At 39.2% G+C, this 27500-nt stretch overlaps 1 protein-coding gene across 5 annotated transcripts in view; it reads left to right on the forward strand.

The window, feature by feature from the left end:
* LOC135206155 (probable cytochrome P450 49a1) overlaps positions 1-27500 on the forward strand; it is a 112859-nt gene that overhangs the window by 21183 nt on the left and 64176 nt on the right. For all 5 annotated transcript variants that reach the window (XM_064237448.1, XM_064237456.1, XM_064237438.1 and 2 more), the window contains 2 exons: positions 3750-4000; positions 14893-15130. In XM_064237448.1, coding sequence (XP_064093518.1) covers positions 3760-4000; positions 14893-15130 — 479 coding nt within the window. In that variant the 5' untranslated portion in view covers positions 3750-3759. The remainder of the gene's footprint in view (positions 1-3749; positions 4001-14892; positions 15131-27500) is intronic.

The following is a 27500-nucleotide window of genomic DNA, read 5'->3' on the forward strand; positions in this document are numbered from 1 at the left end:
TCGTCTAAGGCACTTTGGTCTAAAATGCATAAAGTATATAAAAAGGTAAAATAAAGACAAGTAAAAATTAAGAGACTTTACTAAAATATCAATTTATAAGGTTATAGTAAAGATAAAATTATAACTATTACTACACAAAAATTTAATGAAAATGTAAATAAGAGATAGTATTTAGAAAGAACCCTAATTATATGCAATGCTTCTGAGGTAATCTTCCACTGAACGATTCTGGTAATCGGTAACAACATTGTAAATTCTTTTTTCTCTTCTTGCTACGTTGGTATTTTTTTTCTTTGGGCTTGCTCCTACGGTAAGTTGAGATATTCTTGTTTTGATGATTTGTTCTTCTCTTCTTAGAGCATCCAGAACATTATATAAATTTGAATGAGCTCTAACTAATACACCAAATCGTCTATGCCATGCTTCTACAGAATTTATCGTACGAGCGTTACCTTCGAGTGTGAGCTCATAAACATTCCATTCGTGTACTGAAAATAATGACTTGAACCGTCTTCCATTTCGTCTTTACATCCCGTTTACAAAAGTATGGGCTATGTATTCAATAAACGGCAATGTATTTTCTGGTTCTTCTTGTTTTAAACATTGAATCCTCTTGGTACATCATCAATATGCAGAAAGGCTAAAGCATTAACTTTGTAATTTTGTTTTTTGCTTGCAACACATGCACTTTTTCAGCACCACCTGCGTGGTTATGATCCGAGGTTTTCATAATTTGTTGATTTCTACTCAAGATGAGGCGACCGGGACACATTCGATCTTCACATCGCCAATAAGGAGCTGTTTGGGTTGCGCTATTCCTCGTATAATAGTAACCATTGTAGCTAATTTATCTTTTCCTCGCGTGGTTTTCACGAATTTTGTAGTACTTTCCATTTTGGGGTTCGAGCTGAAATTAAATAACCAAATAAATATTCTTTTGAAATGTAAACTTTGTCGTAAAAGAAACGAGTCTTTATACCAAACAACTTAACGAGGTAGAAAGGTTATCAACCAAAAGTATATTTAACCGAACCAGTTCTTAGCCGAAATTCCTTTAAGCGAAATAAGTCATTAGGTAAAAGAAGGGCTATTAACCCAAAATCTGTTTAGCCGAAAAATTCTGCTTTTAGACCAAAGTGCCTTTGACGAATGTGCTTTTAGACCAAAGCGCCCTTAGACGAATGTGCTTTTAGACTAAAGTGCCTTAGACGAATGTGCTTTTTTTGGACCGGGAAAGCGCCTTAGACGAAATGTGCCTTTTAGACTAAGTAACCTTAAGAACGGAAATGTGCGGTTTGGACCAAAGCGCTAGACGAATCTGCTTTAGACTAAAGTTCCTTAGACGAATGTGGCTTTTTGGACCAAGCGCCCTTAGACGAATGTGCTTTTAGACTAAAGTGCCGTTAGACGAATGTGCTTTGGACCAAGGCCTTAGACGAAATGTGCCTTTTAGACGAAAGTTGCGCTTTAGACGAAATTGGGCTTTTAGACGTAAATGCCTTTAGACGAAATGAATTTTAGACGAAAGGGTATATCCCATATATATATATATATATATATATATATTATATATATATATATATATTATTATTCTATATTATATCATATAATTAATAATAGATATTATTAGCTATATATAGATTATATCATATAATAATATAATAATTATATATATATATATATCGATTATATATAATAATATAATCATACTAATATATATATATACATAGTCATATATATTATATATATATAATATATATATATGATATATTATATAATATATATATACTATATTAAATTATAATATTATATATAATTATTATAAATATATATAGATATATATATATTATTATATATATATAATATATATATATATATATTATATAATAATATTACGATTTATTTACATATATATATTATAATATATACATATAATTTATATATATGGCAGATATATTATATATATGCATATATATATATATAAATATATAGAGTATAATTTAATATATCAATTTATAACTAATTTCTATATTATATATACATATATATATATATCTATATATCTATATATTATATATATATATATATATATATATATATATGGGATACGACCCTTTCGTCTAAAGCACTTTCGTCTAAAGCACATTCGTCTAAGGCACTTTAGTCTAAAAGCACATTCGTCTAAGGCGCTTTGGTCCAAAAGCACATTCGTCTAAGGCACTTTAGTCTAAAAGCACATTCGTCTAAGGCGCTTTGGTCCAAAAGCACATTCGTCGCTTTGGTCCAAAAGCACATTCGTCAAAGGCACTTTAGTCTAAAAGCACATTCGTCTAAGGCGCTTTGGTCTAAAAGCACATTCGTCAAAGGCACTTTGGTCTAAAAGCAGAATTTTTCGGCTAAACAGATTTTGGGTTAATAGCCCTTCTTTTACCTAATGACTTATTTCGCTTAAAGGAATTTCGGCTAAGAACTTGTTCGGTTAAATATACTTTTGGTTGATAACCTTTCTACCTCGTTAAGTTGTTCTGTTCTCACAGAATATTGGTGCTGTTTGAGACGTTGTGAAAGAGATTTACCGGTTTGTCCGTAATAGTCTTTATCACACTTTTTGCAAGGAATTTCATTATGCAGCCTGGAAGATCTTTAGGAGAATTTTTATTTTTTTATTACTAAACTCTTGACATTAGTATTACTGAACACAACATTTATGTTAAAAAGCTTTAAAATTCTAGGAATTTCATAAGGTAATTTCAGAATGTTATGCTTACTAAATTCAAGTTTGTCGTGGCTATGGGTAATCCCTTATCTCCTGTCTTTAGCAATATTTATATGGAATTTTTTGAGACAAAACTCTTACCAAGAAGTTTGCCCCTTAAAGTTATATGGCTTACGCATGTGGATGATATTATCTGTATTTGGCCAGTTCACGAAAATCTCCAGGAATTCTTTAATAATCTCTATAAAATTTACTGTAGAGGAAGAAAGAAAATGTAATTTGAATTTTCTTGATGTAACTGTCCATAGATATGACGGAAATTTCACCTTTTCCGTCTTTCAAAAATCAACTAACATTGCCTCTTTTGTTCATTACCACTCAAATCACCATCAAAATGTTAAATTCTCTGTTTTTCTGGGATGTTCCTAAGGGCTTTACGTGTCTGTAGCCCGCAGTTTATTGACGCTGAGATTAAAACTATTTATGATATTGCCTTGAAACTCAAGTACCCAAGGACTTTTGTAGATATGGCATGGAAAAGAGCTAGAAAAACATTTTATTTGACTAATGACAAACTTGAATTTAGTAAGCATAATATTCTAAAATTACCCTATGATGAAAGGTTTTTAGAAATTCCTAGAATTTTAAAGCTTTTTAACATAAAGGTACGGGTAGGTTATAAAAAGAAAAGCATTGAGGTCAAACAATAAGGTCTCAGAAAGTATAATTTAGACATGCAGTCTGCATTAAATGATAGGGTAAATAAAGCTCCCAAAACTCGATGAAAACCAGCCTTTTCTAAGATTTCCAATGATGGTACTTCCTTGGGCAGCCTTTTCCCCTTGAACCTTTGAATGTTTCAGAAATCCTTCTCTGTGTTGCTAAAACTAAAAGTAATAATTACCATCTCCAAATTCTATACATTAATCTTCCACATCCTGTCATTTAACAAATCAACTTTTAGTTAGAAAAATCTGGGAGTATTGGCAATTGTAATGTAAGTGCTAATAACACACATTTGTTCTTTCCACAGAATATCAATCATGAGCTGTAAAACGCTGTCACTGTCCGCAAATTTTGCTGCTTTGTCCAGAGTTACTTCAATCATTTCTCGGGCCATTGGGTCTTCAACAGCCATAAGGCAACAAGTGGCTGGAGCAGTGAGCAAGTCAGAGGACAGGGCACCATTACCGTCAAGTAGTGCAGTAAGGCCATTTTCTGAGATCCCAGGCCCTAAAATATATCCTTTCGTCGGCAGCCTCTTCTCGATGATTTTCCACAAAGGTTTGCCATTCTATCTTTCTACTCTTTGAAGACATGAGGTCACTTCTGTCAAATAATACACATTCAGCATCTGAGTCCTGATGGGTACATTTATAAGATCTTCCTAGTTCATTTCACATAGCTGACAGTTATTGTTATTTTAATGAAATGTTACGTTATTTTAATCCCTTCAGTCTTCCCGAAATATGTTGAAAGGTAGCAATTTTTTTTATTTTTCATTTCCTCAAGTCAGAAGGACAAGAGAAATCTTAAAGAAACTATAAGATTAATTTGTATTGTCTGACTTTTATAGTATTTATCCATTTTCCTTTTGTAAGGTATGTACATTTTTTTAAATTCTTATTAACCTATTCATAATATCTTAGATAAATCGATTGAATGTAAGCACGCCATAATCCGAAACAGCATTAGGAGATAAAAGTAATTTGATTACAGTTTACACACACATATAAAGATTAGCTTCCTTGCTATTCTGTATGGTATCAGGCAGACCCAGGTAATGCAGATTCCATAATGAAACTAAAGGTTTACAGTTAACCTATGCTACAACCAATGCTTCTGTAGTTCAACAGTGTCACTCAACAAGTATTGCTGGTGCCATTCTTGTGATAGTATTCCTGAGATCTCAGTGTGAGCAATCCTTGCTTACAGTACCCCACCCTGTGTGTGCTCATTATTATTAAGAGTTCTGTTGTTCCATGCACCATGTTTATTCACTATATTTAGTGTTTTTACTTGCAACCCAGTGGCACATATGTTCTTGTTACTATACATAATATTCAGTAGTGTTTCAGTGCCAGGGAGGCAGTGAGAGCTGTAATTTTCATTCTTCTGATTTACCTTAGTGAATGAGTGGACGTTACTTCTTTTAAAGTAATTTATGGAGATTTGCTAAAAGTACAAATTTTTTATTTTTCCTGCTCACATGTGGTAAGCCAACCTTAGTTGTTGCTTCCAAAAAGGCATTTTTAAAGTAGAGCCAGTTTCCCCAGATTTTTCATATGTATATATAGTATATGTATATATATATATATATATATATATATATATATATACTATATATGTATATATATATATATATATATATATATATATATGTATATATATATATGTATATATATATATATATATATATATATATATATGAATAGCTTGATCACAAAATATATAAAACGTGATGCTATGCATAAATAAAGGTAATGCCACGGAGAAAAAATGAAAAGGCGAGAAATGCTGAGATCTTTTGGCCTACACGACCCTTTACTCGAGGCACAACTAATCTGAACAGAGCAGAAACAGTACAAGTAGGCTTAGTATACAAACTGACATTACAGGATTAGCATAAGGTCCAATTCACTTCAAACAAATGAAAAAACACCCATGGACCAGATTAGAGATTTTAAGGGCAGACATTCATGCGTGGTCGCAGATCCCGAGATAGTGTCTGCCCTTAAAATCTCTAATCTGGCCCACAGGCAGTTCTTCATTTCTTTAAAGTGAATTGGACCTTAAATTAATCCTGTAATGACAGTTTGTATACTAAGCCTATTTGTACCGTTCCTGCTCTGTTCTGATCAGTTGTGCCTCAAGTAATGGGTCGTGTAGACCCAAAGATCTCGGCATTTCTCATCATCTCAGGAATACCAACCAATGCTTTCGTAAATGGTGTTAATTGCACAAAGTGTGCTGACTCAAAACATATTCCTATTGCCTAGGTCTATGGCATAATTCAATGCTGTGCAGTCTACCTCTTCCACTGTTATCTCAGCCGTTGGTGCATAGAATTTTCTTTGAAAGTCTTCTGTTTTTGTTGCTGAGTCCTTTGTGTGCACCAAGTGTGCAAGAGTATTTCAATGTGTACCTTTACTGCCTTGCTGATTATGATTAAGTTCCCTTCCAGTAGCCATATTTTGCATTTGTTGTGTGGTATAGTACATTTTTTATGTATTAAGAGTCCTTTTTGTATTTTTTATATGTAGTATGTGAACCATGTGGGTGACTTCTCTTTGTCTAGTGATGTTGAGTATCCTGTGTCAGTTCCCAGCGTGAAAAATGGGTACCTATGAGGAACATAAGCTGGAATTAGGGGTTGTGCAGGAGAGGAAAAACCCTGCAGCAAGTTTAGGTCCATAAGCGGTCAGTCTGCCTTCTGTTTGCATTTTGTGCAGGGGGAGACAGTGCATGAGATATGAACACTGTTATGAGTGCTTTAATTGCGAAGATTTGCAGTGGACACTCTACAGGAAAAGGAGGAGAAAGAGTAACTCCCGATGAAGGGAGGAGAGAGGAAGGTACTGGAAGAGTTGCAGGAAAAGGTCTAGATGTTGGAAACAATGGAGACATTGGTGAAGTGCTCATGGTTGCCTTCCTAGAGAAAGTTTGCCAATGCCTCCTTTGTTTCCAGCATCCCAAAGACCTCCTCCTGCAACTCTTCCCACACCTTCCTCTCTCCTCCTCTCAACTGGAGTTGCTCAGCCTCCTGTGAGGAAGATGAACTATTTGGCTGAATTATTTGGCTACCCAAGATCATTTAAGGTAGCCACAAACACCAGGATATCCACAACTTCCTATCCTAGTTCCAGGAAACTGAAATTTGCCTCTGCCAGAAGGCTCGTCCCTGGCAGCGTTGCAGATGATGAAGCAAGGTGAGGTCAGTTGGCAGCACCGTCAAAGTCAGGGTGAGCAGAGAGATTGGAGTTGGTTGCCACACTGGTCATATCCCTAGTGTCCCTTCAGTAGTGTAGGGACAGATCCACATCAAGATCAAGTGAAACAAATAGACTTGAGTCATCAAGATAGGAGTGCTTCAAGGGATAGTGTTTTTGCCAGGAGTAGGTTCTGTTTTCTGATGTAGTACAGGACATGAGTGGAGGAGTTTCCCTTCAGAACAAGGTTATTTTATAGGGTCTCTTGTTCTTGCTCAAGTCGTTGACCCACTCTGCCTCCCATTCTTCTGAATATTGTGACTCAATTTCCAGCATCTATTGGAATAAAAAAAAAGGTGGAGGTAGACCCTTCCTTGACAGTTTCTGTCAATGCTAAGGAAGATTCAGAAAACAGCTTAGCAAACCACAAAGGACAGGACAAGTTATCCCATCTGGAGGCCCTCAAAGAAGAACATGGTTTCCTGGACTTAGTGGCCACATTTGCTGCTACCTAGATCTCTCCAACCCACCCACAGCAGTTCCTGAAGATCTCAAGTGGTGTTCCTGCTTTGATCAGATGGCAGAAACAGTACCAAAAGTTGCGTTCTTTCGACCTCCCTCTGTCCAAAGCATGATAGCAGAGATAGATAACATGGTGGCATGATCTGAGAACTCCCAGACTGTCCAGGTTGGAGAGCTTGCATCCCCTCCTTTTTCCCCATTAGGCAACATATTAAGTGTCAGAGAAATCCACCACCATCCCAAAAAACATCAATCCCTCTATCCGCAGGTAAGGGAATATAGTACCAACACCATCAGAGACATCTCATGAGAGCTGCAAGGGGGTATGGTTGGAGATTAAGGTTGCCATTCTGCCAGAGGGATGACCCACCCTCAGGATATACTTAGGCCCACTGGTGAAGGCACTTTCCGAAGCCAAGTGTAAGGTGGGACAGACATATTTTGGCAAAACTCATCCTCAAACATTGGGGAGTCTTATCCGTCGTGCAGAGGAATATTTAGCTAGAGAGATTGGTATCGGGACTCCTCAGCTTACTTCCTACTTGAAAGACTATAGAATACCATAGAGGTCAGGAGATGGGAGTCAAGGGACACCCTGTTCTCTCAGGACTCCTCCTCACATGGTCCCAAGACAGAGTGGCAACTGTGCTACCCCACTTGGAAGGCAGAGAAATTCTAGAAGGTGTTCCTCCATGAGGCTAGGTTTAGACAAAAGGCCTTTGGCAGCAGTCCGAGCATAAGTGCAAATGTTGTCTCAAATACCCTTTGTTCTTCCTAGCCTCTCCACACTAGAAAAAACAGAACAAGAAAAATAGGAGGACCAAAGTAAGATGCAAGTTCCCACCACGAGCTGCCATAAGTAAAGGGTGTCTGGCGGATGAGTGGACAGTTACAGTTGTGCATAGGGATACAGATTACCCTTCAGCCCCACGAGAGCTCCATTTGTTCGCAAGCCATCCTGTTCCCATCCTACATGCTGGGCTCACCAAAGGAGATAGCCCCTCAGGAAGAAGAAGCAATGCTACAGAAGGTTGTGGTGGATTTCGTGTCAGGCTCTTCCTGTTAGTGGGGGCATCTGGGGATAGCAACCTGTGATAGATCTGTTGGCCTTGAACAAGTTCCAGGAACAAACACCTTTCTCCATGGAAACACTCCTGTGAATTCTGGCCTTCATAAGAAAGAGGGACTACATGATCTCAGTGGACTCTCAGTACATCTACCTCCACATCCCCATTCACCCCAGCTCCAGGAAGTACCTCCAGTTGTTGGCAAGGAATTACATACACGTTCTTGGCTCCGCTTCAGCATGGCAGTGGCACCTTGACTTCATTAGAGTCTTCCATATGGTGTCCTCTCGATCAATTGGTATCCTCTCAATCACATATGAAAGGCATCTGCTTGCAGATATACTAGGACAATTAGCTCATCCTTGCCTCACCAAGAGAGGAAGTGGAGAAGGCAAGTACATGGCCTTGGACTTATGCTGGACATTTGGTATCAAGATAAGTTTCCTTGAGTCCAAGTTGGAACTGAAAACTCACATCAGGTACCGGTGAATGACACTTGACATGGAGTTGGTGAGAGCCTTCCCTTCAAAGATGAAAAAAGCAAGACTGATGGACATCTACCTCTACTTCCTCTCCCAAACAGCACCACCAGCCAAGAAGTGGAAGATCCTAATGGGCCTCCTAGTCCCTCAAGAAACTGGTTTCAAGGGGCAGAGAGCACCTCTGGTCCTCCAATGACAGATGAAGGTTTGCCACTGACTATAGAAGGACCTGTCACAAACCATACAAGTGACAGAGAGTGTGCAGGAGGTTTTAGACTGGTGGAGGTACCTGGCCAACCTGATGCTTAGAGTCCCATTCAGCAAGCCGCTACCTGAGATGCTGGTATTGCCTGATGCATCCCGAAAGGGATGGGGAGCACACCTCGGCAGAGAGTGCACTTCAGGGATGTGGGCCCCTAAGGTAAGAGTAGAACACATAATGATCTTGAAGGTATGGGTAGTGTGGTTGACAATCAAACTTCAAAAACCATCTCCAAGATTACTTGGTTGTCATGATGAAAGACAACATAATGGTGGTTACCCATATCTGCAAATAGGGTAGGACAGCTCCCCAATTATATGGCAGTAGTGGTGCCCAGGTGGGTAGCCTATCAAGACCTGGAACTAACAGCCAGGCAGATACTTTAAAAAAGAAAAGTGGTGACTAGCCAACAAAACAGAAGGACCAGTTTGTTGGGACAGAGTGTTCCTTGAACAAAGGAATAGTAAATAGTCTCCTAAATCTATGGCAAGGCCCCATGAACAATCTCTCTGCAACAGCCAGCAACACAAAGTTGCCACCGTACTGTTCCCCAATACCAGAACAAAAGGCAGTGGTGCAGAATCCCTTTCAATATCTGTGGGACAGCATGGCTGTATACTCCTTCCCTCTGTTCAGTCAACTGAGAAGGGCACTAAACAGAATCTGCCAGTCCCAAAGTATACAGATGACCCTGGTGGCTCCCCTGTGGCCACAGGCCAAGTAGTATGCCAACATGCTGCACCTACTAGTCAACATCGCAAGAGAACTGCCCCAACCACCCAACCTTCTGTGTAGGAGCACAGTTAACTGAGAAGAGTACTAAACAGACTCTACAGTCCCAAAGTATATGGATGACCCTGGTGGCCGTGGCCACAGGCCAAGTGGTATGCCAACCTGTTGCACCTGCTAGGCGATATTGCAAGAGAATTGCCTCAACCACCTAACCTTCTGGTGAAGGTGCACAATGGAAGATGCAATCAGAATGTAGCAGCCCTCCAGCTTCACACTTGCCACTCCTCCGAAAGAAGGAATTTTTAAAGGACTCAGCAGCAGATATTAACCCATAGTGGATGGACATGCTCACATGTGTAGCAATAACAGGTTTTGGGTGGATGACGGAGTAAATCACAATGAGTGACAATATTATATTTTATGACTGTATGTCAGTTATAAATGTAATTTTATGCGAAGAAATATTAGAAAAACATGTATATATCCCAAAAACTTAAAATCCATAAAACTTATTGTATCTTCGTTCTCTGTAAATTTACATAAATATTTTACAACAAATATGCTCAGAATTTATTACTAATTCTATTTCTTATCTGTTTTGATATTGTGTGAGCTATAATTGATTTATAATTGATTTATTTATTACAAAAATAATGTATAACTTCGGAAAATTTATGATTGTCTTGTAAATGAAGCCCGATAAGGGGCAATAAATAGTAATTTTCAATGTCTCGTGGAAGGTAGGGAATTTTTTGTAAGAATTTTTTTATTAAACCATGTGTATTTGCATATCTTCCTCTTTCCATTGAGATGTTTTTTCTTAAATTGGCCGACCTCAAAGGTTTGCCGGCAGGGGGTGCTGCATATGAATTTTTTTACCCGGCTCCAAAGGGTTAAGGATACCCTCAGACCCTCTTTGATTTGGGGGTACCAAGAGAAGTTTACAGAGTACTATCATTGGTGTCATCAGAGGGGTTTTGATCCCCTCAAGGCATCTTTAAAGGACATTGCAGACATCCTAGTCTTCTTGGTGTATGAACAGACTTTGTCAGCATCAGATAACCCACACCCAGAGTTTCAGGCTGAGGGGCATCAACCCCTTCAAGTTGTGAAAGTTGTCAGCCAACCTAAAGGGATTCAGTAAGAATTGCCCTATAAGAGAGGTGAGGGCCCCAGAGAGGGACGTCACCAAGGTCCTTGCCAACCTCTGGGGAGCCACTTATGAACGCCTTAGACAGGAACCTCATCCTCAAGATTGTGTTCCTCCAGGCACTCACCTTCACCGATAGGGTAGGTGAGCTGCATGGCTTCACATACATTGTCACTATGCCAAAGGTTGGTCATCCTTGTCCCTGTAGTTTGTGCCTGGCTTCATGGCTAAGACTCAGACCCCTCAGTCCTGGGCCTTAGATTCGAAGGTTTCTCCATACCCTTCCTGGAGTACTTCATCAGGGAGACAACAAGATTTTGCTTTGTCCAGTGAGAGCCCAAAATCAGTATCTGAAGAAGGCAGCATCCTTAAGACTTGGGTGCAAGAGGCTTTTTGTTAGTACAGGAACATAGGAGGTATATGAGAACATTATCTCCTTCTGGCTTAGGGAGGTCATCACATGGGTCTACAACTCCAACAGGGACATGGTAGAGTCACCGGGAAAGTTAAAAGCCTATGACATCAGGCCCATTACCCCTTCAGTGGCATACAGGAGGAACTTCTCCCTCCTACATCTCTAGAAGGCAGGAGTATGGACATACCAAACCATGCTCACGTTCTTCTACCTGAAAGACTTAGCTCACAAATCCTTAGACACACACCCTGGGTCCCAAAGGTATACCCCAGTGGGACATTTTCGGTGTAGACACCACCCCACTCCTATATGGGGGTGGACAACCTCTGCCACAGGAACTCGAGAGTACCTGCTAAGACATCGAAAATAATATGTAGTTAATGCCTTCCATGGGCAATTCATACATAAGGTATGTGCATTCAGGTTAGTATTGACAGATCATATTACCATCTGCAAGTCAGCCTCCATTAAATGTAATTTGCATTTTTCCTAGGATACAAATCTTTTTACCCTTCTCAGCCACCCCTCTGGTAGTTGATCTATTCTCAGCAAGTGTGTTAGACGGGCCACAGAGGTTGATTCACACAGTGGAGAAGTAGATCGCACGAGGTTGGGTCAGGTCATAGGCCTAGGTGATAGGATTTTGTTTTAAGTCAAAACAAAATCATGTACTCACTGAAAGCTTAAATAAAAACTTTCAATTTTTCCAAATTTTAGTGGGCTTCCTACAATATATATATATATATATATATATATATATATATATATATATATATATATATATATATACACATATATATATGTATATATATATATATATATATATATATATATATATATATATATATATATATATAGTATATATTATATATATATATATATATATATATATATATATATTATAGATATATATATATACATATATATATGTGTATATATATATAATATATATGTGTGTGTGTGTGTGTGTGTGTGTGTGTGTGTGCGCGTTTGTGTGTGTGTGTGCGTGTGTGTGTGTGTGTGTGTGTGTGTAATGCCCCGAATTTCACAGGAGATACACGTGATTTATTATAAGTGAAAACCACAAGCAAATAAAAGACAGAAGACCCAAAGTCCAAAGACCTTGAGAAGATCCATACCAAGAATTTCGAAAGGAAAATAGAAATCTGCATACTTCGGTCTGTAGGATGGTAGGCAAAAATCCATACAGACCAAAGTATGCAGATTTCTATTTTCCTTTCGAAATTCTTTTCCAGAGACTCAAGGGTTTGAACTTGGTAAATGACTTAAGTGGTTTACAACATACGTTATCCTTTCTATTACATAAGACTTATACTAATTTAAAAGTGTCTTGGACACCGTTCTTCAGATAAGAGGATTTGACTATCTTGAAAAAACTTGGCAAACGGGATAATTTGGTTATTTGCAAACCGGATAAAGGTAAAGGTGTTGTGCTACTTAGTAAACAAGAGTATATTGATAAGGTGAATAACATTCTTGCTGACAACACCAAATTTCATTCACATGGAGAACCAAACTTTTTGGATATTTACAAAAGGGAAGATAAAATTAACAGGTTTTTGAGAAAATTAAAGAACGAGGGTATTTTGGATGAAACTACATATCAGAAACTATTTGTGATAGGTTCATCTTTTAGTATTCTATATGGTCTCCCTAAGATACATAAGGAAGGAGTTCCTATCAGACCTATTATGGCAGCCTATAACAGCCCTTCTTATACTATATCAAAATACCTTGTTTCATTACTTAGTGATTTCGCTTACAACCAACTTTCGCTTAAGAATGGTTATGATTTCCAGAAACAAATATAGTTTTACAAGATGGTGATCTACACATGACAAGTTTTGATGTAGAATCTTTTTACAAACGTGCCTCTAAATGAAACCATCAGCATTATTTTAGACAGAATTTTTTATGAAGATCACGTAATTTTTCACGGTTTTAACAGAAACCTTTTTAGGACATTTCTTGAGCTTGCTGTGCAAGACTCAATGTTTGTTTTTAATGGTCAACTCTTTTCGCAGGTCGATGGAGTTGCCATGGGCTCCCCATTGGGACCTGTGTTTGCTAATATTTTTATGTCCTTTTTAGAAGAAACCTTTTTAACTAACTGTCCGTATGTGTGTAAACCTGTCTATTATAGATGATATGTTGATGATACATTTGCGCTATTCAAAGAACCCTGGCATAGAGAGATGTTTCTGGACCATATCAATAGTCAGCATGAAAATATAAAATTTACCATGGAAAAGGAAACCAACAACTCTTTACCCTTTTTAGACATCAATGTTAGCAGACAATGGTGAATTTACTACATCTGTGTACAGGAAAAAATCATACACTGGGCTTGCTAACAATTTCTACAGTTCATGCTTCAAGAACTTTAAACTGAATTCTATTTACACTTTGGTTTACAGGGCTTTACGTTACTCTTCGAGATGGTCTCTCTTGCACAATGAGATATTATTTTTAGTTAAATTTTTCTTACAGAACTCCTATCCTGAAAAACTGGTATATAAAGTCATTAACAGACTGCTGTCACAAGATTTCTCCAATCCGATGCCCTTTTATAATGTCTTAAAGAAAAATGTAAATGCCACTATCCCATTTATCTCTGACGACAAGTTTTCTGCCAAACTTTAACAAATAATCGAAAATTAATTTGGCTGCCTTAAAATGCATTTAATTCCAATCAATCCACTCAAGATTGGCGTATTCTTCGGCTATAAAGACAAACTGCAGACCTTCATGAGATCCAACATTGTTTATAAATTCAAGTGCCGGGATGTCCCGGTATTTATGTTGGATCAAGCCGTAGGTTACTGCAGATGGGATACTGTAGCCATGTGGGATACAGCTTTAGAACGGGTCAAAAATTAAGCAAACCAGAATTTTCTAATATAAAGAATCATGCCTCCATATGCAAAATTGAAATAAATAAAAAGCACTTATCTATTATTGGTGGAACAAGCCATAGCAATTACCTAACTACCCTTGAGTCCTTATACATCAAACGGCTTGTTCCTTCTTTGAATTCTAACGTTTCCGCTTCTCCTCTTTATCTTGCATAACTGAAGTCGTAGGTTGGTGTCAAGTTTTGGTCATTCGTTTTTCTCCTTCTCCTTTGGATGGTTTGGTGAGAACTGGTTCCTTTTTTACTTATACCTTTTAATTTGTATTAATTTTAATTTTTGTAAATACTTTTTTTCCTAACTTAATCTTTTTTATATAGAAAATTATGGTTTTTTTTAAACTTTAACGTATTTTATGTTGTTCTTACAGATTGAAGATGCACATAGATAATGTGCGAAACGTCTCTTGTTAATAAATATGGCCCTTTTTTATGTGTTTGTTGGACCCTGCTGAATGCTGTTTGATATCTTCTCCTGGAATCCTTATATATATATATATATATATATATATATATATATATATCTATATATATATATATATATATATATATATATATATATGTATGTATGTAGGTATGTATGTATGTGTGTGTGAGTGAGTGTGTGTGTATTGATAGATAGATAAATAGATTGACTGATTAACTATGGGAAAATTAGAACTAACACCTTCCCCTCTCTTTGCAGAATTCGACAAGAAACGAATCCACAAGATATTTCAAAGCCTGGTAGATGACTATGGACCTATCGTAAGATTCGAAAGTCCCACGTATCCTCCAGGGGTTCTTCTGACTGACCCCAGAGACTGTGAGACAGTCGTGCGAGCTACCATGGAGAACCCCATCCGCGAGGGATTCTTTTCCCTCCGTAATATAAGAGTAACGAATGACAAGTATTTCGAAGGCAGTTGTGGTATACTGGTCGAGTAAGTATTCCTGTTAAATTTTTCCTTTTACTTTTATTTTACAAATATTAACACATGAGTTACGTTTTTACTTCAGGGTTTCCTTGTCATTAGTTAAGAGTCTAACAAAAGAAATCCCTTTTACTCCTCATGATTTTTCACCGGCTTCAAGTCATTATTGGCACCCTTCCCAGCGATTTTAGGTCCATCCTGCGACTTGTTTGTGTGAATGTTTCATTCTCATCACATGCCTATATCAGTTGTTTCCAAGGTCTTAATCAATTTCCGAGCTGAGAATGCCACACCGTCGCTACTTCTTCATTTGCAATACAATACGTCTCATGCCATGAATCGCAGTGTTATGTAATCAAACTGTTTTAGAGTTTCTTTTATTTTCATTGTAAGAACCCTGTTAATTCAGAGAAGCATACGTTTCATGTAAATTTGATCATTTTCATGTTTTCTTATCTATGTTGATACTGATTAATTTTTTTACTAATTAATATCTGCCTTTTAATTCAATATGGTGCCATGGTAGCAACATTTTTTGCCTCTTCCAAGATTTTTCCGTCCACCATAACCTAATCTTCCTTCTTTGTCTCTTCATCTTTAGCCCTTATTATACGTACCAGATATCTACAATCCTTTACGTCATTTAAGCTGTGTGAACATGATCAACTCCTGTGACATTCTCTAACATGATAAATTCGAGACACAGACTGCCCCCTCGAGCAGAAAACGCCTGGAGTAGTGTAAGGCTCAGTTGCATAAACTAAACATTCAGTTTGATCTTGTACACACTCCTGTGCACACTATCTCCTTTCCTTTCTAAACTTCTAGTATTATGTTTAACCAACACTTTGTATGTATACTGTCTCCTTTTTTTCCCGCAAGATATGGACTCTATACTCTTACCCAGAAAGGCATATGTATTACGTACTTCTTTCGTAGTTAATCTTGTTCATGTTTTTTTTTATTCGGACTTGGGCTAGACAAAAGCATTATGTTACCAATCTCCTTGACTTTTGCCCTTAGTGTAAACCCACCTTCGAATCTCTCTCCTTTACCAAACCCTTTTGTTTCTTCTTGTTCATCTTTCTACTAGTGCTTAAATTGTCTTATATTTATTATTATTTTACATTTAGCACCATTTCAAGCCTTCTTACTTCACATCAACAATAGGTCAATAAAAAGTCTTGCTTGTTTAATCCACTTCGTTCTTCCATCTGCTTTCTTGCTTATTTTCTTATTTAAAACCTTCATATACACCTTCCCAGTTATATTTTAAAGTGCTTGAAGACAATGGGAGACATTCACCAGCCTGGAGTGTATGAGGAAGTTAGCACCAAGGTCCCAGCAATATTATTTTCCCATTATGTGGATGGTGAGGGTCCAGTAGCCATATGATTGTATGGTGGCTGCCAATGTATGGTGGTCTTCTTTTGATACAGGTGATATGAACCTAAAGGCATTTATGTAACAAAAGCCTACTGCCAGAGGCATGATTAGTAACATAAAATCTGGTGGAAAGAGATTCCAAAAGTTTTGTGGCAGCCACTGTTATTCCATGGATGTCCGTCCACCCTGTATATTTTTTCCTCCATCTACATCCAGATACGCAGTTCTTGGCTGCTTTCCCAAACTTGTAATGATAATATGTATAAACAGCTCCTTCAGGACAATTAATATAATTATGAGGGGGCATTACGTCTTTGTCAATCAGAGGTGCTGGAATGCTACGACAGTGTTGGTGTGTGTTTTAGAAATCTCCGGGTGCGGTAAACACTTGTCACCACATTCCGAAAATATTAACATACAGGAGCGTTTTCGTGGAATGAAAAAGTCTATGCCAGACAATCTTGGTGACGAGTACGGAGACTCGCAAGCTGACCCAGGGCAGTGTCATGTGAGTTACACATCACAAGGGAGTGACAGCAAAGAAGCTTCTAGCACATTTGGGTTCGTATGGAAATGTGTGTATCTAAAGGCGTCATGAGGGGACAATGTAATAAGATACCCAGACAAAGGTAGAATATTCCTATTCTGGCAGTGTCGAGAGTTTATGGAACAGCTGCCCGTAGGAAGGGGCATAGCTAACAAGCAAAGGTTAGACATTTTAGTGTTTGAGTCTTGGGCCAATTTTATCGTTTCCATTCAGCATGTTTTATTGAACATTTCCCATTTGCAGTGTCTGTTCTTTTTAATTTTGCTTTCGATTTTCACTTTATATACTCTTGTATTTTTCTTCACATGTAATCAGTTGTTTTAATGATTTTCTAAAATTAGCGACCTTTGTTGTTTCTTCAGATGTATATGTATTGGGCGATGTGGTAAGGGGATTTTTGACAGATAGCTATGATAAAGCTAGTATTTTTTTAAAGATCATGAGTTTCGTTAGCCTTAGTTAATTGATACTATAGCTGTTACTAGAGGGGACTGAGCAATGATGCTAACTGGTGACCTTTCAAAAGTAGGTGTTCTTCTTTCCTTTGATCTTTGAGGTTTGGTGATGGAAGGAAAAGGGTGGGGGTGGTGTTAGGAGTGGTGGTAGGGTAATTAAGCGTAATTTGGCGTAATTAATTAAATAAACACACTTCAGAGAGACTGGTAAGTAATTAAAATAGCTTTCAAGGGGTTTATCAAGCAAACCAGCAACTCTTGATTAATGACAGTAGTGTGATAGGAGACGCCATTTTTTTTCTGTCTCAGTGCCAAGTGGAATTGTTAGGGATTAAGATGTATCGAAGAGTGTGGATATGAATTATTTAATAGCGAGGTGTTAATTAGTAGTGGATAACGAAGGTTTAGACCACGAAGACAGGAGAAAGGAAAAATATGCGAGTGTTCATTCCCTCTCTCTCTCTCTCTCTCTCTCTCTCTCTCTCTCTCTCTCTCTCTTGAGATACGGTGATTCAGTTATCTTTTTTTTTTTTTTGTTTTTTTTTTTTTTGGGGCGGGGGGGGGATTTATAAATAGATGTATTACAGTTGGGGTTGAAAGGGAACAAACTGAGTGAGGGGATAGGTGAATTTATTATTTCCCTCTTTTCTTTTCCTTCCTTAAATTGATCTTACTGGAAGTTGGTCATATTGGGTGAATATACGTGTCCGACACGCTTCATTTTTTTCAGTTATTACATACAGGCATACATGCAACTGGTGTTTGTGAGCAGGGGAAGTGTTGGTACAATTTTGTTTCTGCTGGTGTAGCATTTTACGTAAGTCTAAAGATAGCAAGCAGGCAGCCTGCGTCCCGAGGGTCTGCAAAATTCGTCTGTGGTGCCTTCTGTATCCTTCTTACTTTCTTTGTCTTTACTTTTCAGATGACTCAGAATTTCTCTCTCTCTCTCTCTCTCTCTCTGCCTGATCTACAAATGATCAGGTGGATGAATAACCTTGACTGTGGGTGTGGATGATGGTAGTTTTTTTCTGCATGGTTTTTTTTCCTATACTTTGGTTTGTGTGGGGAGTATTTATTTCTGGAATATTTATTTCTGAGAATAATTTTTTTTGGTGTTGGTTTGTTTTTTCCTAGAAGAAAATTGGAAATAGATATCTTATTTCTCCGGGTTCTCGTTGGTGAACTTAGAAAATACTGTTATTTCGATGAAATTGAGATATGGTCGAGCCCTGAATACCTGGGGTTTCTTTAATTCATACAAAATGGCGGAAGGGAATGATGATAAGACTCTGCTCCACAAATGCACAACAATTGCATCAGAGGTTCGTCCATTTCAAGGCTTCGTGGACGGCGTTCTTTCTCAACCAGTACAGATTTTCATTGAGGGTGTAAATAACTTTCCAAACACCAAGGGAATCAAAAATGACAAAGTGCCGTTCAGGGAGGCCAAAGCCTTGTTGGATTTTAATAGAGGGGACTTTGCATATCGCTGTCGTAGCTTTCAGTGTACTAAATGTTGTACTTGGACAGAGCTCCAAGCATTTCTCAGGACAGCCTATGGTACTGAGGAGTGTGGAGATATGGTCCGCTATTTGAGGATTTTTTATAAGATCAGAAAAGACCAGAGGTCAATAATCTGAACATAGTTCTCAGCTTTTAAGATCAGAGAAGGCCAGAGGTCAATAATTGCATATAGTTCTCAGCCTGTCGATGCAGCAGGATAATTGGTAGAGAAGTTGAAAAAATTTCAATTTCCACCAGTTGTTGCATTTTTCCTGGCTTCTACATGGCATCCTGGACATCATTGTGGCCAGTTTTGATAAGAAGATTGAATCTACTTTGGATGAGGCATTGAATTATTCTCAGGTCCAGAAACACGTCGAAATATCCCACAGTTGATAACACATTTTTAATGGGACATTTCCAATACATTCAACTCAGGGTGATTTAGGTTTTCCTTCCAATAAATTGTTTGCCAAACTGGATACTAGTAAGGATTTATAGATCCAGCGCAACAGCTGCACTGCTTTAATTGTAATTGGCAGGGGCATACCATGAAGCACTGCTGAGTAAGACACTGTGGGACGTGTAAAAGCTCAGATAATTTTTGGTGGTCCTGTCTGTCCCAGAAACGAAGTAATGCAAGACCTGCACCCCAGAATTCTCGTAGTCCAAATAGGAAAGCTCCTAAGGAGGTTACTCAAAGGGACCTAGAGGTTTGTAAAATTTTTAGAAGACCAATCCTCAAAAGGGAAAGAGGTGAATTGCACTTCCCATTAAGGACTCGTGGGGGACGCCCCAGAACCAAGACCAATAGTAAGAGGAACAGCGTGTAGATTTGGCAACCCAATTTTTATAGATCTGGGGGCTTCGGTTAATTTAATGTACTTCGAACTATATCAGTCTGTTTCCCCAGTGTCCTCTGAAACCTTTGGTAGAGACGGTGTGTGCTATCCAAGCAATAAGTTAAATATTGTGGGTGCCATAAAAGTGTTTCTCCTTGGGTGATTGGGTGTTAGTGGAACCATTCTAAGTTATGAAAGAAAGAAACAGGCTTTTGATGGGCCATCGTGCATGTAGAAGAAAAGGATATCGGTCCATACAGGCATTGGGGTATAACAGTTGGGGTGGGTACGTGGTATTTTTATTCCATATGTGGGTATACATGAAAAGGAGGTGAATAATGATATAGGTGATACTGAGGTTAACATGGGTGATACTAAGATTATCCAAGGTGATACTGGTACTAATATGGGTGTTATTGAGGGCCAAATAGAGGGTACTTATACAAATATGGGGGATATTCATGAAGATGTGGAACATGAGGTGAATAACCAATTACAAGAGGATTCTGAGTATAATGGGCAGGAGAACAATATATATAAATGGGTTCTGATAGAGAATGTTACTTTAAATCCAGGTATGATGACTATGGTGAAAGTTACGGTGAAAGAAGCAAAAATGCCCAAACAGGTGTGTATAATTGACGGTAGCAAAAAGCTAAAATGTGTTGCTAGTACGGTGTCTGTAAACAGGGTATTAAATACAGGTGTCATGTAGGTGGAATTAGTGAACTGTAATGACACAGTGAGGCAGTATCAAAAGAATACTCATGTGGTAGACCTTCGAGATTAGAGCGATGATAGTGGTTCAGTGGCTATTGTGACAGGAGAAAATGAGTTTTCGAAGGAAGAAGTGCAAATAAGGAAAATTTTTAGGGATCATTTAGCTACGGCAGATTACATGAAGCATGTAGGTGATGTAAGTGAGGTTCTGGTTGAATTTAGGGATAAAGTTGCTTTTAAAGAGGATAAGTTAAGTCTAACTAGGATGTTAGAGCACAAGGTGAATCTTGAGGAGGGAACCAAACCGATTTTTGTTCCTTCATATAGGATTCCTTTTAAGATTAGGGAACAGGTAGATCAAGAAGTCAACAGGGAGGAAGAAGAGGACATTATTATGCCCAGTTAATCACCGCACAACTTCCCACTAATTGTGGTGCCTAAGAAAGATGGCTCAGTCCAAGTCTATGTAAATTTCCGTAAGTTGAATGAGAAGACCATCTCTGATTGGTATCCAGTAGTGTGCATACCAGATCTTTTTATAGAAATAGGGGAGAAGGATATATATTCTTCAATAGGCCACATGCAAAGATATTTGCAGATACCTCTCGATGAAGAGATTCGTGAATTCACTGCGTTTTCAATACCGAATGGGTATTATGAGTTTACATGAATCCCTGGTTTGAAAATTAAGTTAGCCAAAAATGATTTCTTAAAGAAGCAGATTGTATATTTAGGTCATGTAATATCTGAAGAGGGAGTTCAAGTAAATGACGATAAAGCCAAAGCAATTGCAGATTTTCCTGTCCTTAGGACCAAGAAGCAAATCTTTTCCTTTTTGAGCTGGCTTCTTTCGCCATTTTGCGAGGGATTTATCTATTTTGGCAACTCCTATAACAGAAGTTTTAAGGGATGATGTACAGATTACAGAAAATTGAAGATGCCTTAATGAATGCCCCAGTCCTGAAATTTTTGGATTTCAGGGTACCCTTCACACTCGTGATAGATGCCAATCAAGATGGAATAGGTACTTTCCTTATGCAGGGGAAATGCATCCAGTAGCCTACTACAGTAGAAAATTCAAGAAAAAGGGTAGTAATGGAAGGTTAATGGCCACCATGGATAAGGAAGCTTTTGATATGGTATCTAGGTTGGTTTATTTTAAGATGTAGTTAATGGGTAACAAGGTGGAAGTTCTTACAGATTATAAGCCATTATTTGATTTTTTTAATAAGCCAGATCTGTCGCCTAAGAGAGCTCACTGGTTGTATCGGATGCTCTTAATAGAAGTTTTTATGATACGGAGTGGTTTCAGGTTTGTGTGGTTACCAGTGATTCTACAAGATGGGATATTAGATTGGTAGAGAAGAAACAAAATGAAGATGAAACTTTGCCAGACACTAAGGCATTCCTTAAAAGGGATTACTTAGGAAAAGTTCTAAGTTACCTTATTCAGGTCTGGAGTTAAAGGGTAATTTGTTGGTTAGGAAAATTAAATATAGGTTAAGGAGTACTGAAAATACAAGGGATACGACACAAATCATGATTTCGAGAGTCATGATTTCATTGGTTTTGGATATAGTACATTGCAAGCTTGGTAATCCACATTTGGTGATTGAGAACACATATAACAAGATACGTAATAAATATGTCTAGAAAAATGAATGGGCGTACATGGAGAGTTTTGTGAAGGGTTGTTCTGTTTGTAATGCATGCAACCAGCAATTATGACTTCTTGCAAACTGGGGTCGTTCACGATACCCAGTGGACCTTTTCAGAGAATACACATGAATATTTTTGGGAATTTCTGTGAATCTGGGTATGGCTATAGGTATTTGATAGTGGTGGTAGATGAATTAAAGAGGGTGGTGGAAATTTTTCCACTAAAGCATAAAGTGGCAGAGGTGGCTATTGCATTTTTCAATGGGTTTGTCTGTCATTATGATAGATAATTTGTGAATAAGACTTTAGAGTGCCTGACAGGAGTTATAGGGTTTCAGAAAGTTACAGTCCTTCCTTATAGACCAAAAGCTAAGGGGTTATGTGAAGGACCAAACAGGGAAGTGCTCAATGCAATGAGAACCACCATAGGTGGCAATGATAAGAATTGGAACCAGTATATAGATACAGTCAGGCATAGCATTAATGCTATTGTCAGTAAGTCAATTGAGATGTCTCCGTTCGAGGCATTGTTTAGTTGCCCGGCACTAGGTGCATTTGATTTGTTGCCCGTACCCTCTCATGGGGAGGACACAGTTAGGTCATTAATCTCTGTGGCAAAAGAGAGACATGAATCTCTTAGACAAAAGAGAGACATGCACGTCTACTAGTAGTAATTTCGAATCAAAGACATGGGAAATGATGGAGAGAAGCAATAGAAGATTAGATGTCAAGATTACAGCAGGGGATAATATGGTCTTGATGGTTAGTGCGAGAGATGAGCTGAATTACAAACTAGGGCCAGAGTTTAAGGTTCTGCTTAGAGTTACTGTAGAAAAGAATGGGAATAGTTTAGTGGTTCTAGATGAGAAAACGGGGTTATCAAGGTTAACGCGTATATCTGAGATCAAGAAGACAGCGTGAAAGTCACATCCTCACATTTAATATCGAGGGATCGAGAGATTTATAACAAAATGGCGACCTTTTGCTAGAATTATGAGAAAATTCATTTTCATTTTCCATTCATAGCTGGTATCACGAGCAGAGAAACGAATCTGAATTCCTTTTAATATTTTTTTGAGCTAGCGCAAGACGAGGGCTCCCAAGTCTCCACAACAGGTAAAAGTAATTTTTTTTTATTTTTCGTTATTTGTATTTGACTATATTTTCTAGTTAGGGGTGAATAAAATTTGATTGCCATTATGGATAGTGATAGGAGGATTTTTAGAGAGAGAATTTTAACCTTAGTTTTTTTTTTCTTTTATGTGCTAATGCATGAAGCATATTAGGTATTTCGGGAGTGCATGTTTAGGCAGGAAAGGAAGAATTAAAATCCTTGTACTTATAAGGAGTGCTCCTGGAGAAATCCTTGGCCACATGCCCAATCGAATCTTACTGTATTGTCCCCCTTTTATGAAAAAGAAAGAAAGAGTAAGTTAAGCAATAAATGATGTTAGCGTAAATTCATTCCACATTTGATTAGCGACAAAGAATATAAACGGTCAGCGCTTTTATTCTGTGTAAAGAGAAATCATAAGGACAGGCAAATATTGCCTTTCACACAAAAAAGGGCAGTTGTTTGTTTTCCCTTCTCGGCCTTTCTCTAAGTCCCTGAGCCTTGGTTAAGGCTAGGAACGAGTCCAGTTACCTCCCCATCGAAATCTCCGGGAATTTAAATTCGTGAGAGTTAAGTTAGTAAGAGCTTAAGTTTTGGGAGGGAGGACGTATATATAGTAATAAAGGGTATAATGGCAAATTGCGTGAAGTTGGTGCAGCGCATATTTTATGCAGTGGTGCGAGAATTTTTATTTTTGGTTCTTCCTCTTCCCTTTATCATTATTGTTTACGACACTAGCTGTAACAAAATAAGGCTGCTGAGCATAGCCGACTAGCGTTGTTGAGTAAGACAAAAAAAATTGCGTTGGTAAAAAAGATTTTTTTTTTCTTCCTTTTGTCTCTCCTCGAGACGTTTACGTAAAATCCCATATACATTTTTCATTTATCAACGACAAATTACCACATCTATTCGCGTTAATCTTTCGGTGAGTGCATGTTATTTACAACCCAGTTGGACTGGTATTTACAGATTCCATTGCAATTTTACCCAGTATTCGCGTTGAGGTTTCCACGTTTACAAAATTAATTGCTTAATCTACTATGAGCGTCAAGTTTTCCGCCCGTATTTAACTGGTATTTACATAGATTTTTACGATGATTCCACTAAGTACTGACGTCGAGTTTTCCGCCATACTACACTACAGTTACTGACCAGTAGTAACTGTAAATTACGGAGATTTTTATGGCAATTTCGCTAAGTATCGGCGTCAAGTTTTCCGCTGTACTACACGCCAGTAGTAATTGTAAATTACAGAGATTTTTACAGCGATTTCACTAAGTATCGGCGTCTAGTTTTCCTCCACACTACATGCCAATAGTTAACTGTTAATTACAGAGATTTAAAGGCGTTTTTAGTCCAGTAGAGGCGTCAAGTGTTCTGTCTTTACATGGCATTCCGTTACTTGATTTACAACATCATTTGTGTGAGATTTCCCCACTCACATCAAGCAATTTACAATTTGTTCAACTGGCATTTCCACATCGCCTGCATGAGTTTTACGCACTGGAGTGGATTTCATTCAGTCTATTAGACTGCCCCTCCTATGGTACCTGCGTGAGGCATTTACCATTTGTTTGACTATTATTTACGCGTCATCTGCATAGATTCCGCACTTCGTGGAGGACGTTTTCAGCCTTTTGGCTGTCATCTCGTCTACTTCTGCAGATATTCCAGCCATAGGGATCCTTGTTATTTCCCTGGTATAGCATTGAGTATTCCGCATACCCCTGGCGACATTTGCAGTTTTGTGTCTGCCACCCATTCTATTATCCCAAGGCCAGGATACTAGCATTTTACTAGCACTGGAGGAGGTCAGGACCTTCACCGAAGCCGGAAGAGCCATGGGGCTGTAGGGCACAAAACTGATAAACTGGCTGAACAATAAAATGAAAGAAACTGCAGAGAGAGGATTCCCAGCAGCCGAAAGGGGGAAAAAGGAGAGAGAAGCACAAGAGAAAAGAGGAACGTCTGGCTGAGAGAGCATTTCAAGCAGCTGAGAGAGAGAAAAAAGAGAAAAGAGAAGCAGCTGAGAGAGCATTTCAGACAACCGAAAAGGAGAAAGAAAGAGTCCATCAACTGGCTATGGCAACCCAGAGTGCCACTCTGGCATCTCAGAGTGCGACGCCCCCTGCGCCCCCTCCTTCACACTCTCACCTCCACAGCATGGGAACCCTCATCAGTACTTGGGACAATAGTGAGTCCGACGCCTGGCTCGATCATGTCAAGGAGGTGTTTGAGAACTTCAATCCAACCCCTCAGGAAGTGGCCCTCCTCCTTGGTAAGCATCTTGCTGGCAAAGGGCGTACTGCATTCGAGCCCCTCCCCCTGAATGGTCAACAAGACCTCGCCCTCATCCGAGAGGCAATCCTTGGGGCTAACAAGCTAACCCCAGACCTGTGTAGGCAGATGTGGAGGAGCATCCCCAAGAAGGCTAACCAGACATGGATGGAGTGGGTAGCCAAGAAGACACCGACACTCCAGAGGTGGACAAAGGCCTCCAATGCAACATCTGTTGAGGAGGTCTTAGAACTTTTTCAATTGGAGGACTTCCTGCCCTAGGCTCCCCCTGATCTTCCCACCCACTTGGTGGACAAGGCTCCTAAAACTATTTTGGAGTGCTGTAGATGGGAAAACGCCTACGACACCCACCATGCATTGCAGAGTTCTACGAAGAAGGAAATTCACCCTGCTCTCCCTCTCCCTCCTGCTGCCACCTCTCAGCCTACCTAGCGCTCCAATAATCCTCCACGGAAGCCTGTGTGTGGGCATTGCAATAAACAAGGGCACACCACAGAGTAGTGCCTCTCAAGGGGGGATTCTCCTCAGCAGGCTCCTGCTACTCCTCAGAATGGAACTCCCCATCATCATAATAATAAGAATAACGGCCATTGTAACTGGAACAACAGGCCCAGGTCTGATTTAACAAGAGTTTCTGCGACTCATGCAAAGTGCTTGGGCACATTGATACCTGAGTGGGATGCCCCAAGAAAACTGCTGTTACTGCCATTGCAATAGTAGGGACGAATCCTTCTGCTCTAGGCCCTCTAGCTCAGGTCCCTATATTTGTCTCACCTGCCCACCAGGTCCGAGCTTTCGATGAAACTGGTGCACAGATATCCATCATTCGAGAGGATAAAATTCCTTATGGAGCTTGGGTTGATAGGCACCAATTTGTCATGATAGAAAGCCTCAATCATGTCAAAATGTTCCTGCCTACTGTCTGGTTGAGGATCACACAACCTCACCACTCATCACACACCACCAAGATATGTGCCATGGCAGTAGCTACCTATATTCCAGGAGGTTATGACGTCCTGCTAGGACAAGATTTTAAGTCTCCCTCTACCTGTACTGTCTCAGGGCTCCTGCCCTTACATAGCTCCAGACCAATTCTATGGTCCTCCAAGAGCTACCTCTGCACAGCCAGTGCCACTTGAAGGTACCAGGCATTGCCTTGCTCCGTCCCTCATGGACGCTGAGCCACATTCGAATCCTCTCACTACGCAGGAATGGCCTTAGTGCCAGTGCCAAGGCAAGACTTGGGTCTCCCTCCTGGAGCTCTCAGTCCTGGTCACTTTCTTTCCGCTGGCTTGGCACAGGTACCCATGTTGCCAGTCGAGGAAGAGCCAATTCCAATAGGAATCCTCCAGGACACCCATGATCATAGTGGACACTCTACCAATGGTGCGGCCTCGCAAACCACCCCGGAGTCAGTCATCCCAACTTATGAGCCCCTCCCGAATACTGTTACCTCCTCCACACCCCCTCCATCAGCGGCTAACCAGTCCTGGAGTAAGGATTCTACCGAATCCTATTCGACCGAAGATCTCAAGGAACTGACCCAAGCAGCGTTAGGCACAGGGACAAGTGCCAGTGCCTCGGTTGTCGCTGCAGCCCCTCTGGCATCTTCAAAGGGCTTGAGTCTTTCAAGGGCCCCCCACGGCATCATCAATCCGACCTCGGAGGGTCAAAGGAAGAAGGGGAAAGGGTTTCACGGTTTTCAGAAGCCCTATGAGAGTCGATAGTCTCTTTTATAGTTTCCTTTCCTCTTCATCTTTGCCTTTAGGCATCTATTTCCATTGTATGCTTTGCTTTGGCAGAGCCCCATACGCCAGCCACTCTGGCCTTAAAGATTAGTACTCTTTTAGGAACT

The sequence above is a fragment of the Macrobrachium nipponense genome, chromosome 11, assembly GCF_015104395.2.
Source record: "Macrobrachium nipponense isolate FS-2020 chromosome 11, ASM1510439v2, whole genome shotgun sequence".
Lineage (NCBI taxonomy): Eukaryota > Metazoa > Arthropoda > Malacostraca > Decapoda > Palaemonidae > Macrobrachium > Macrobrachium nipponense.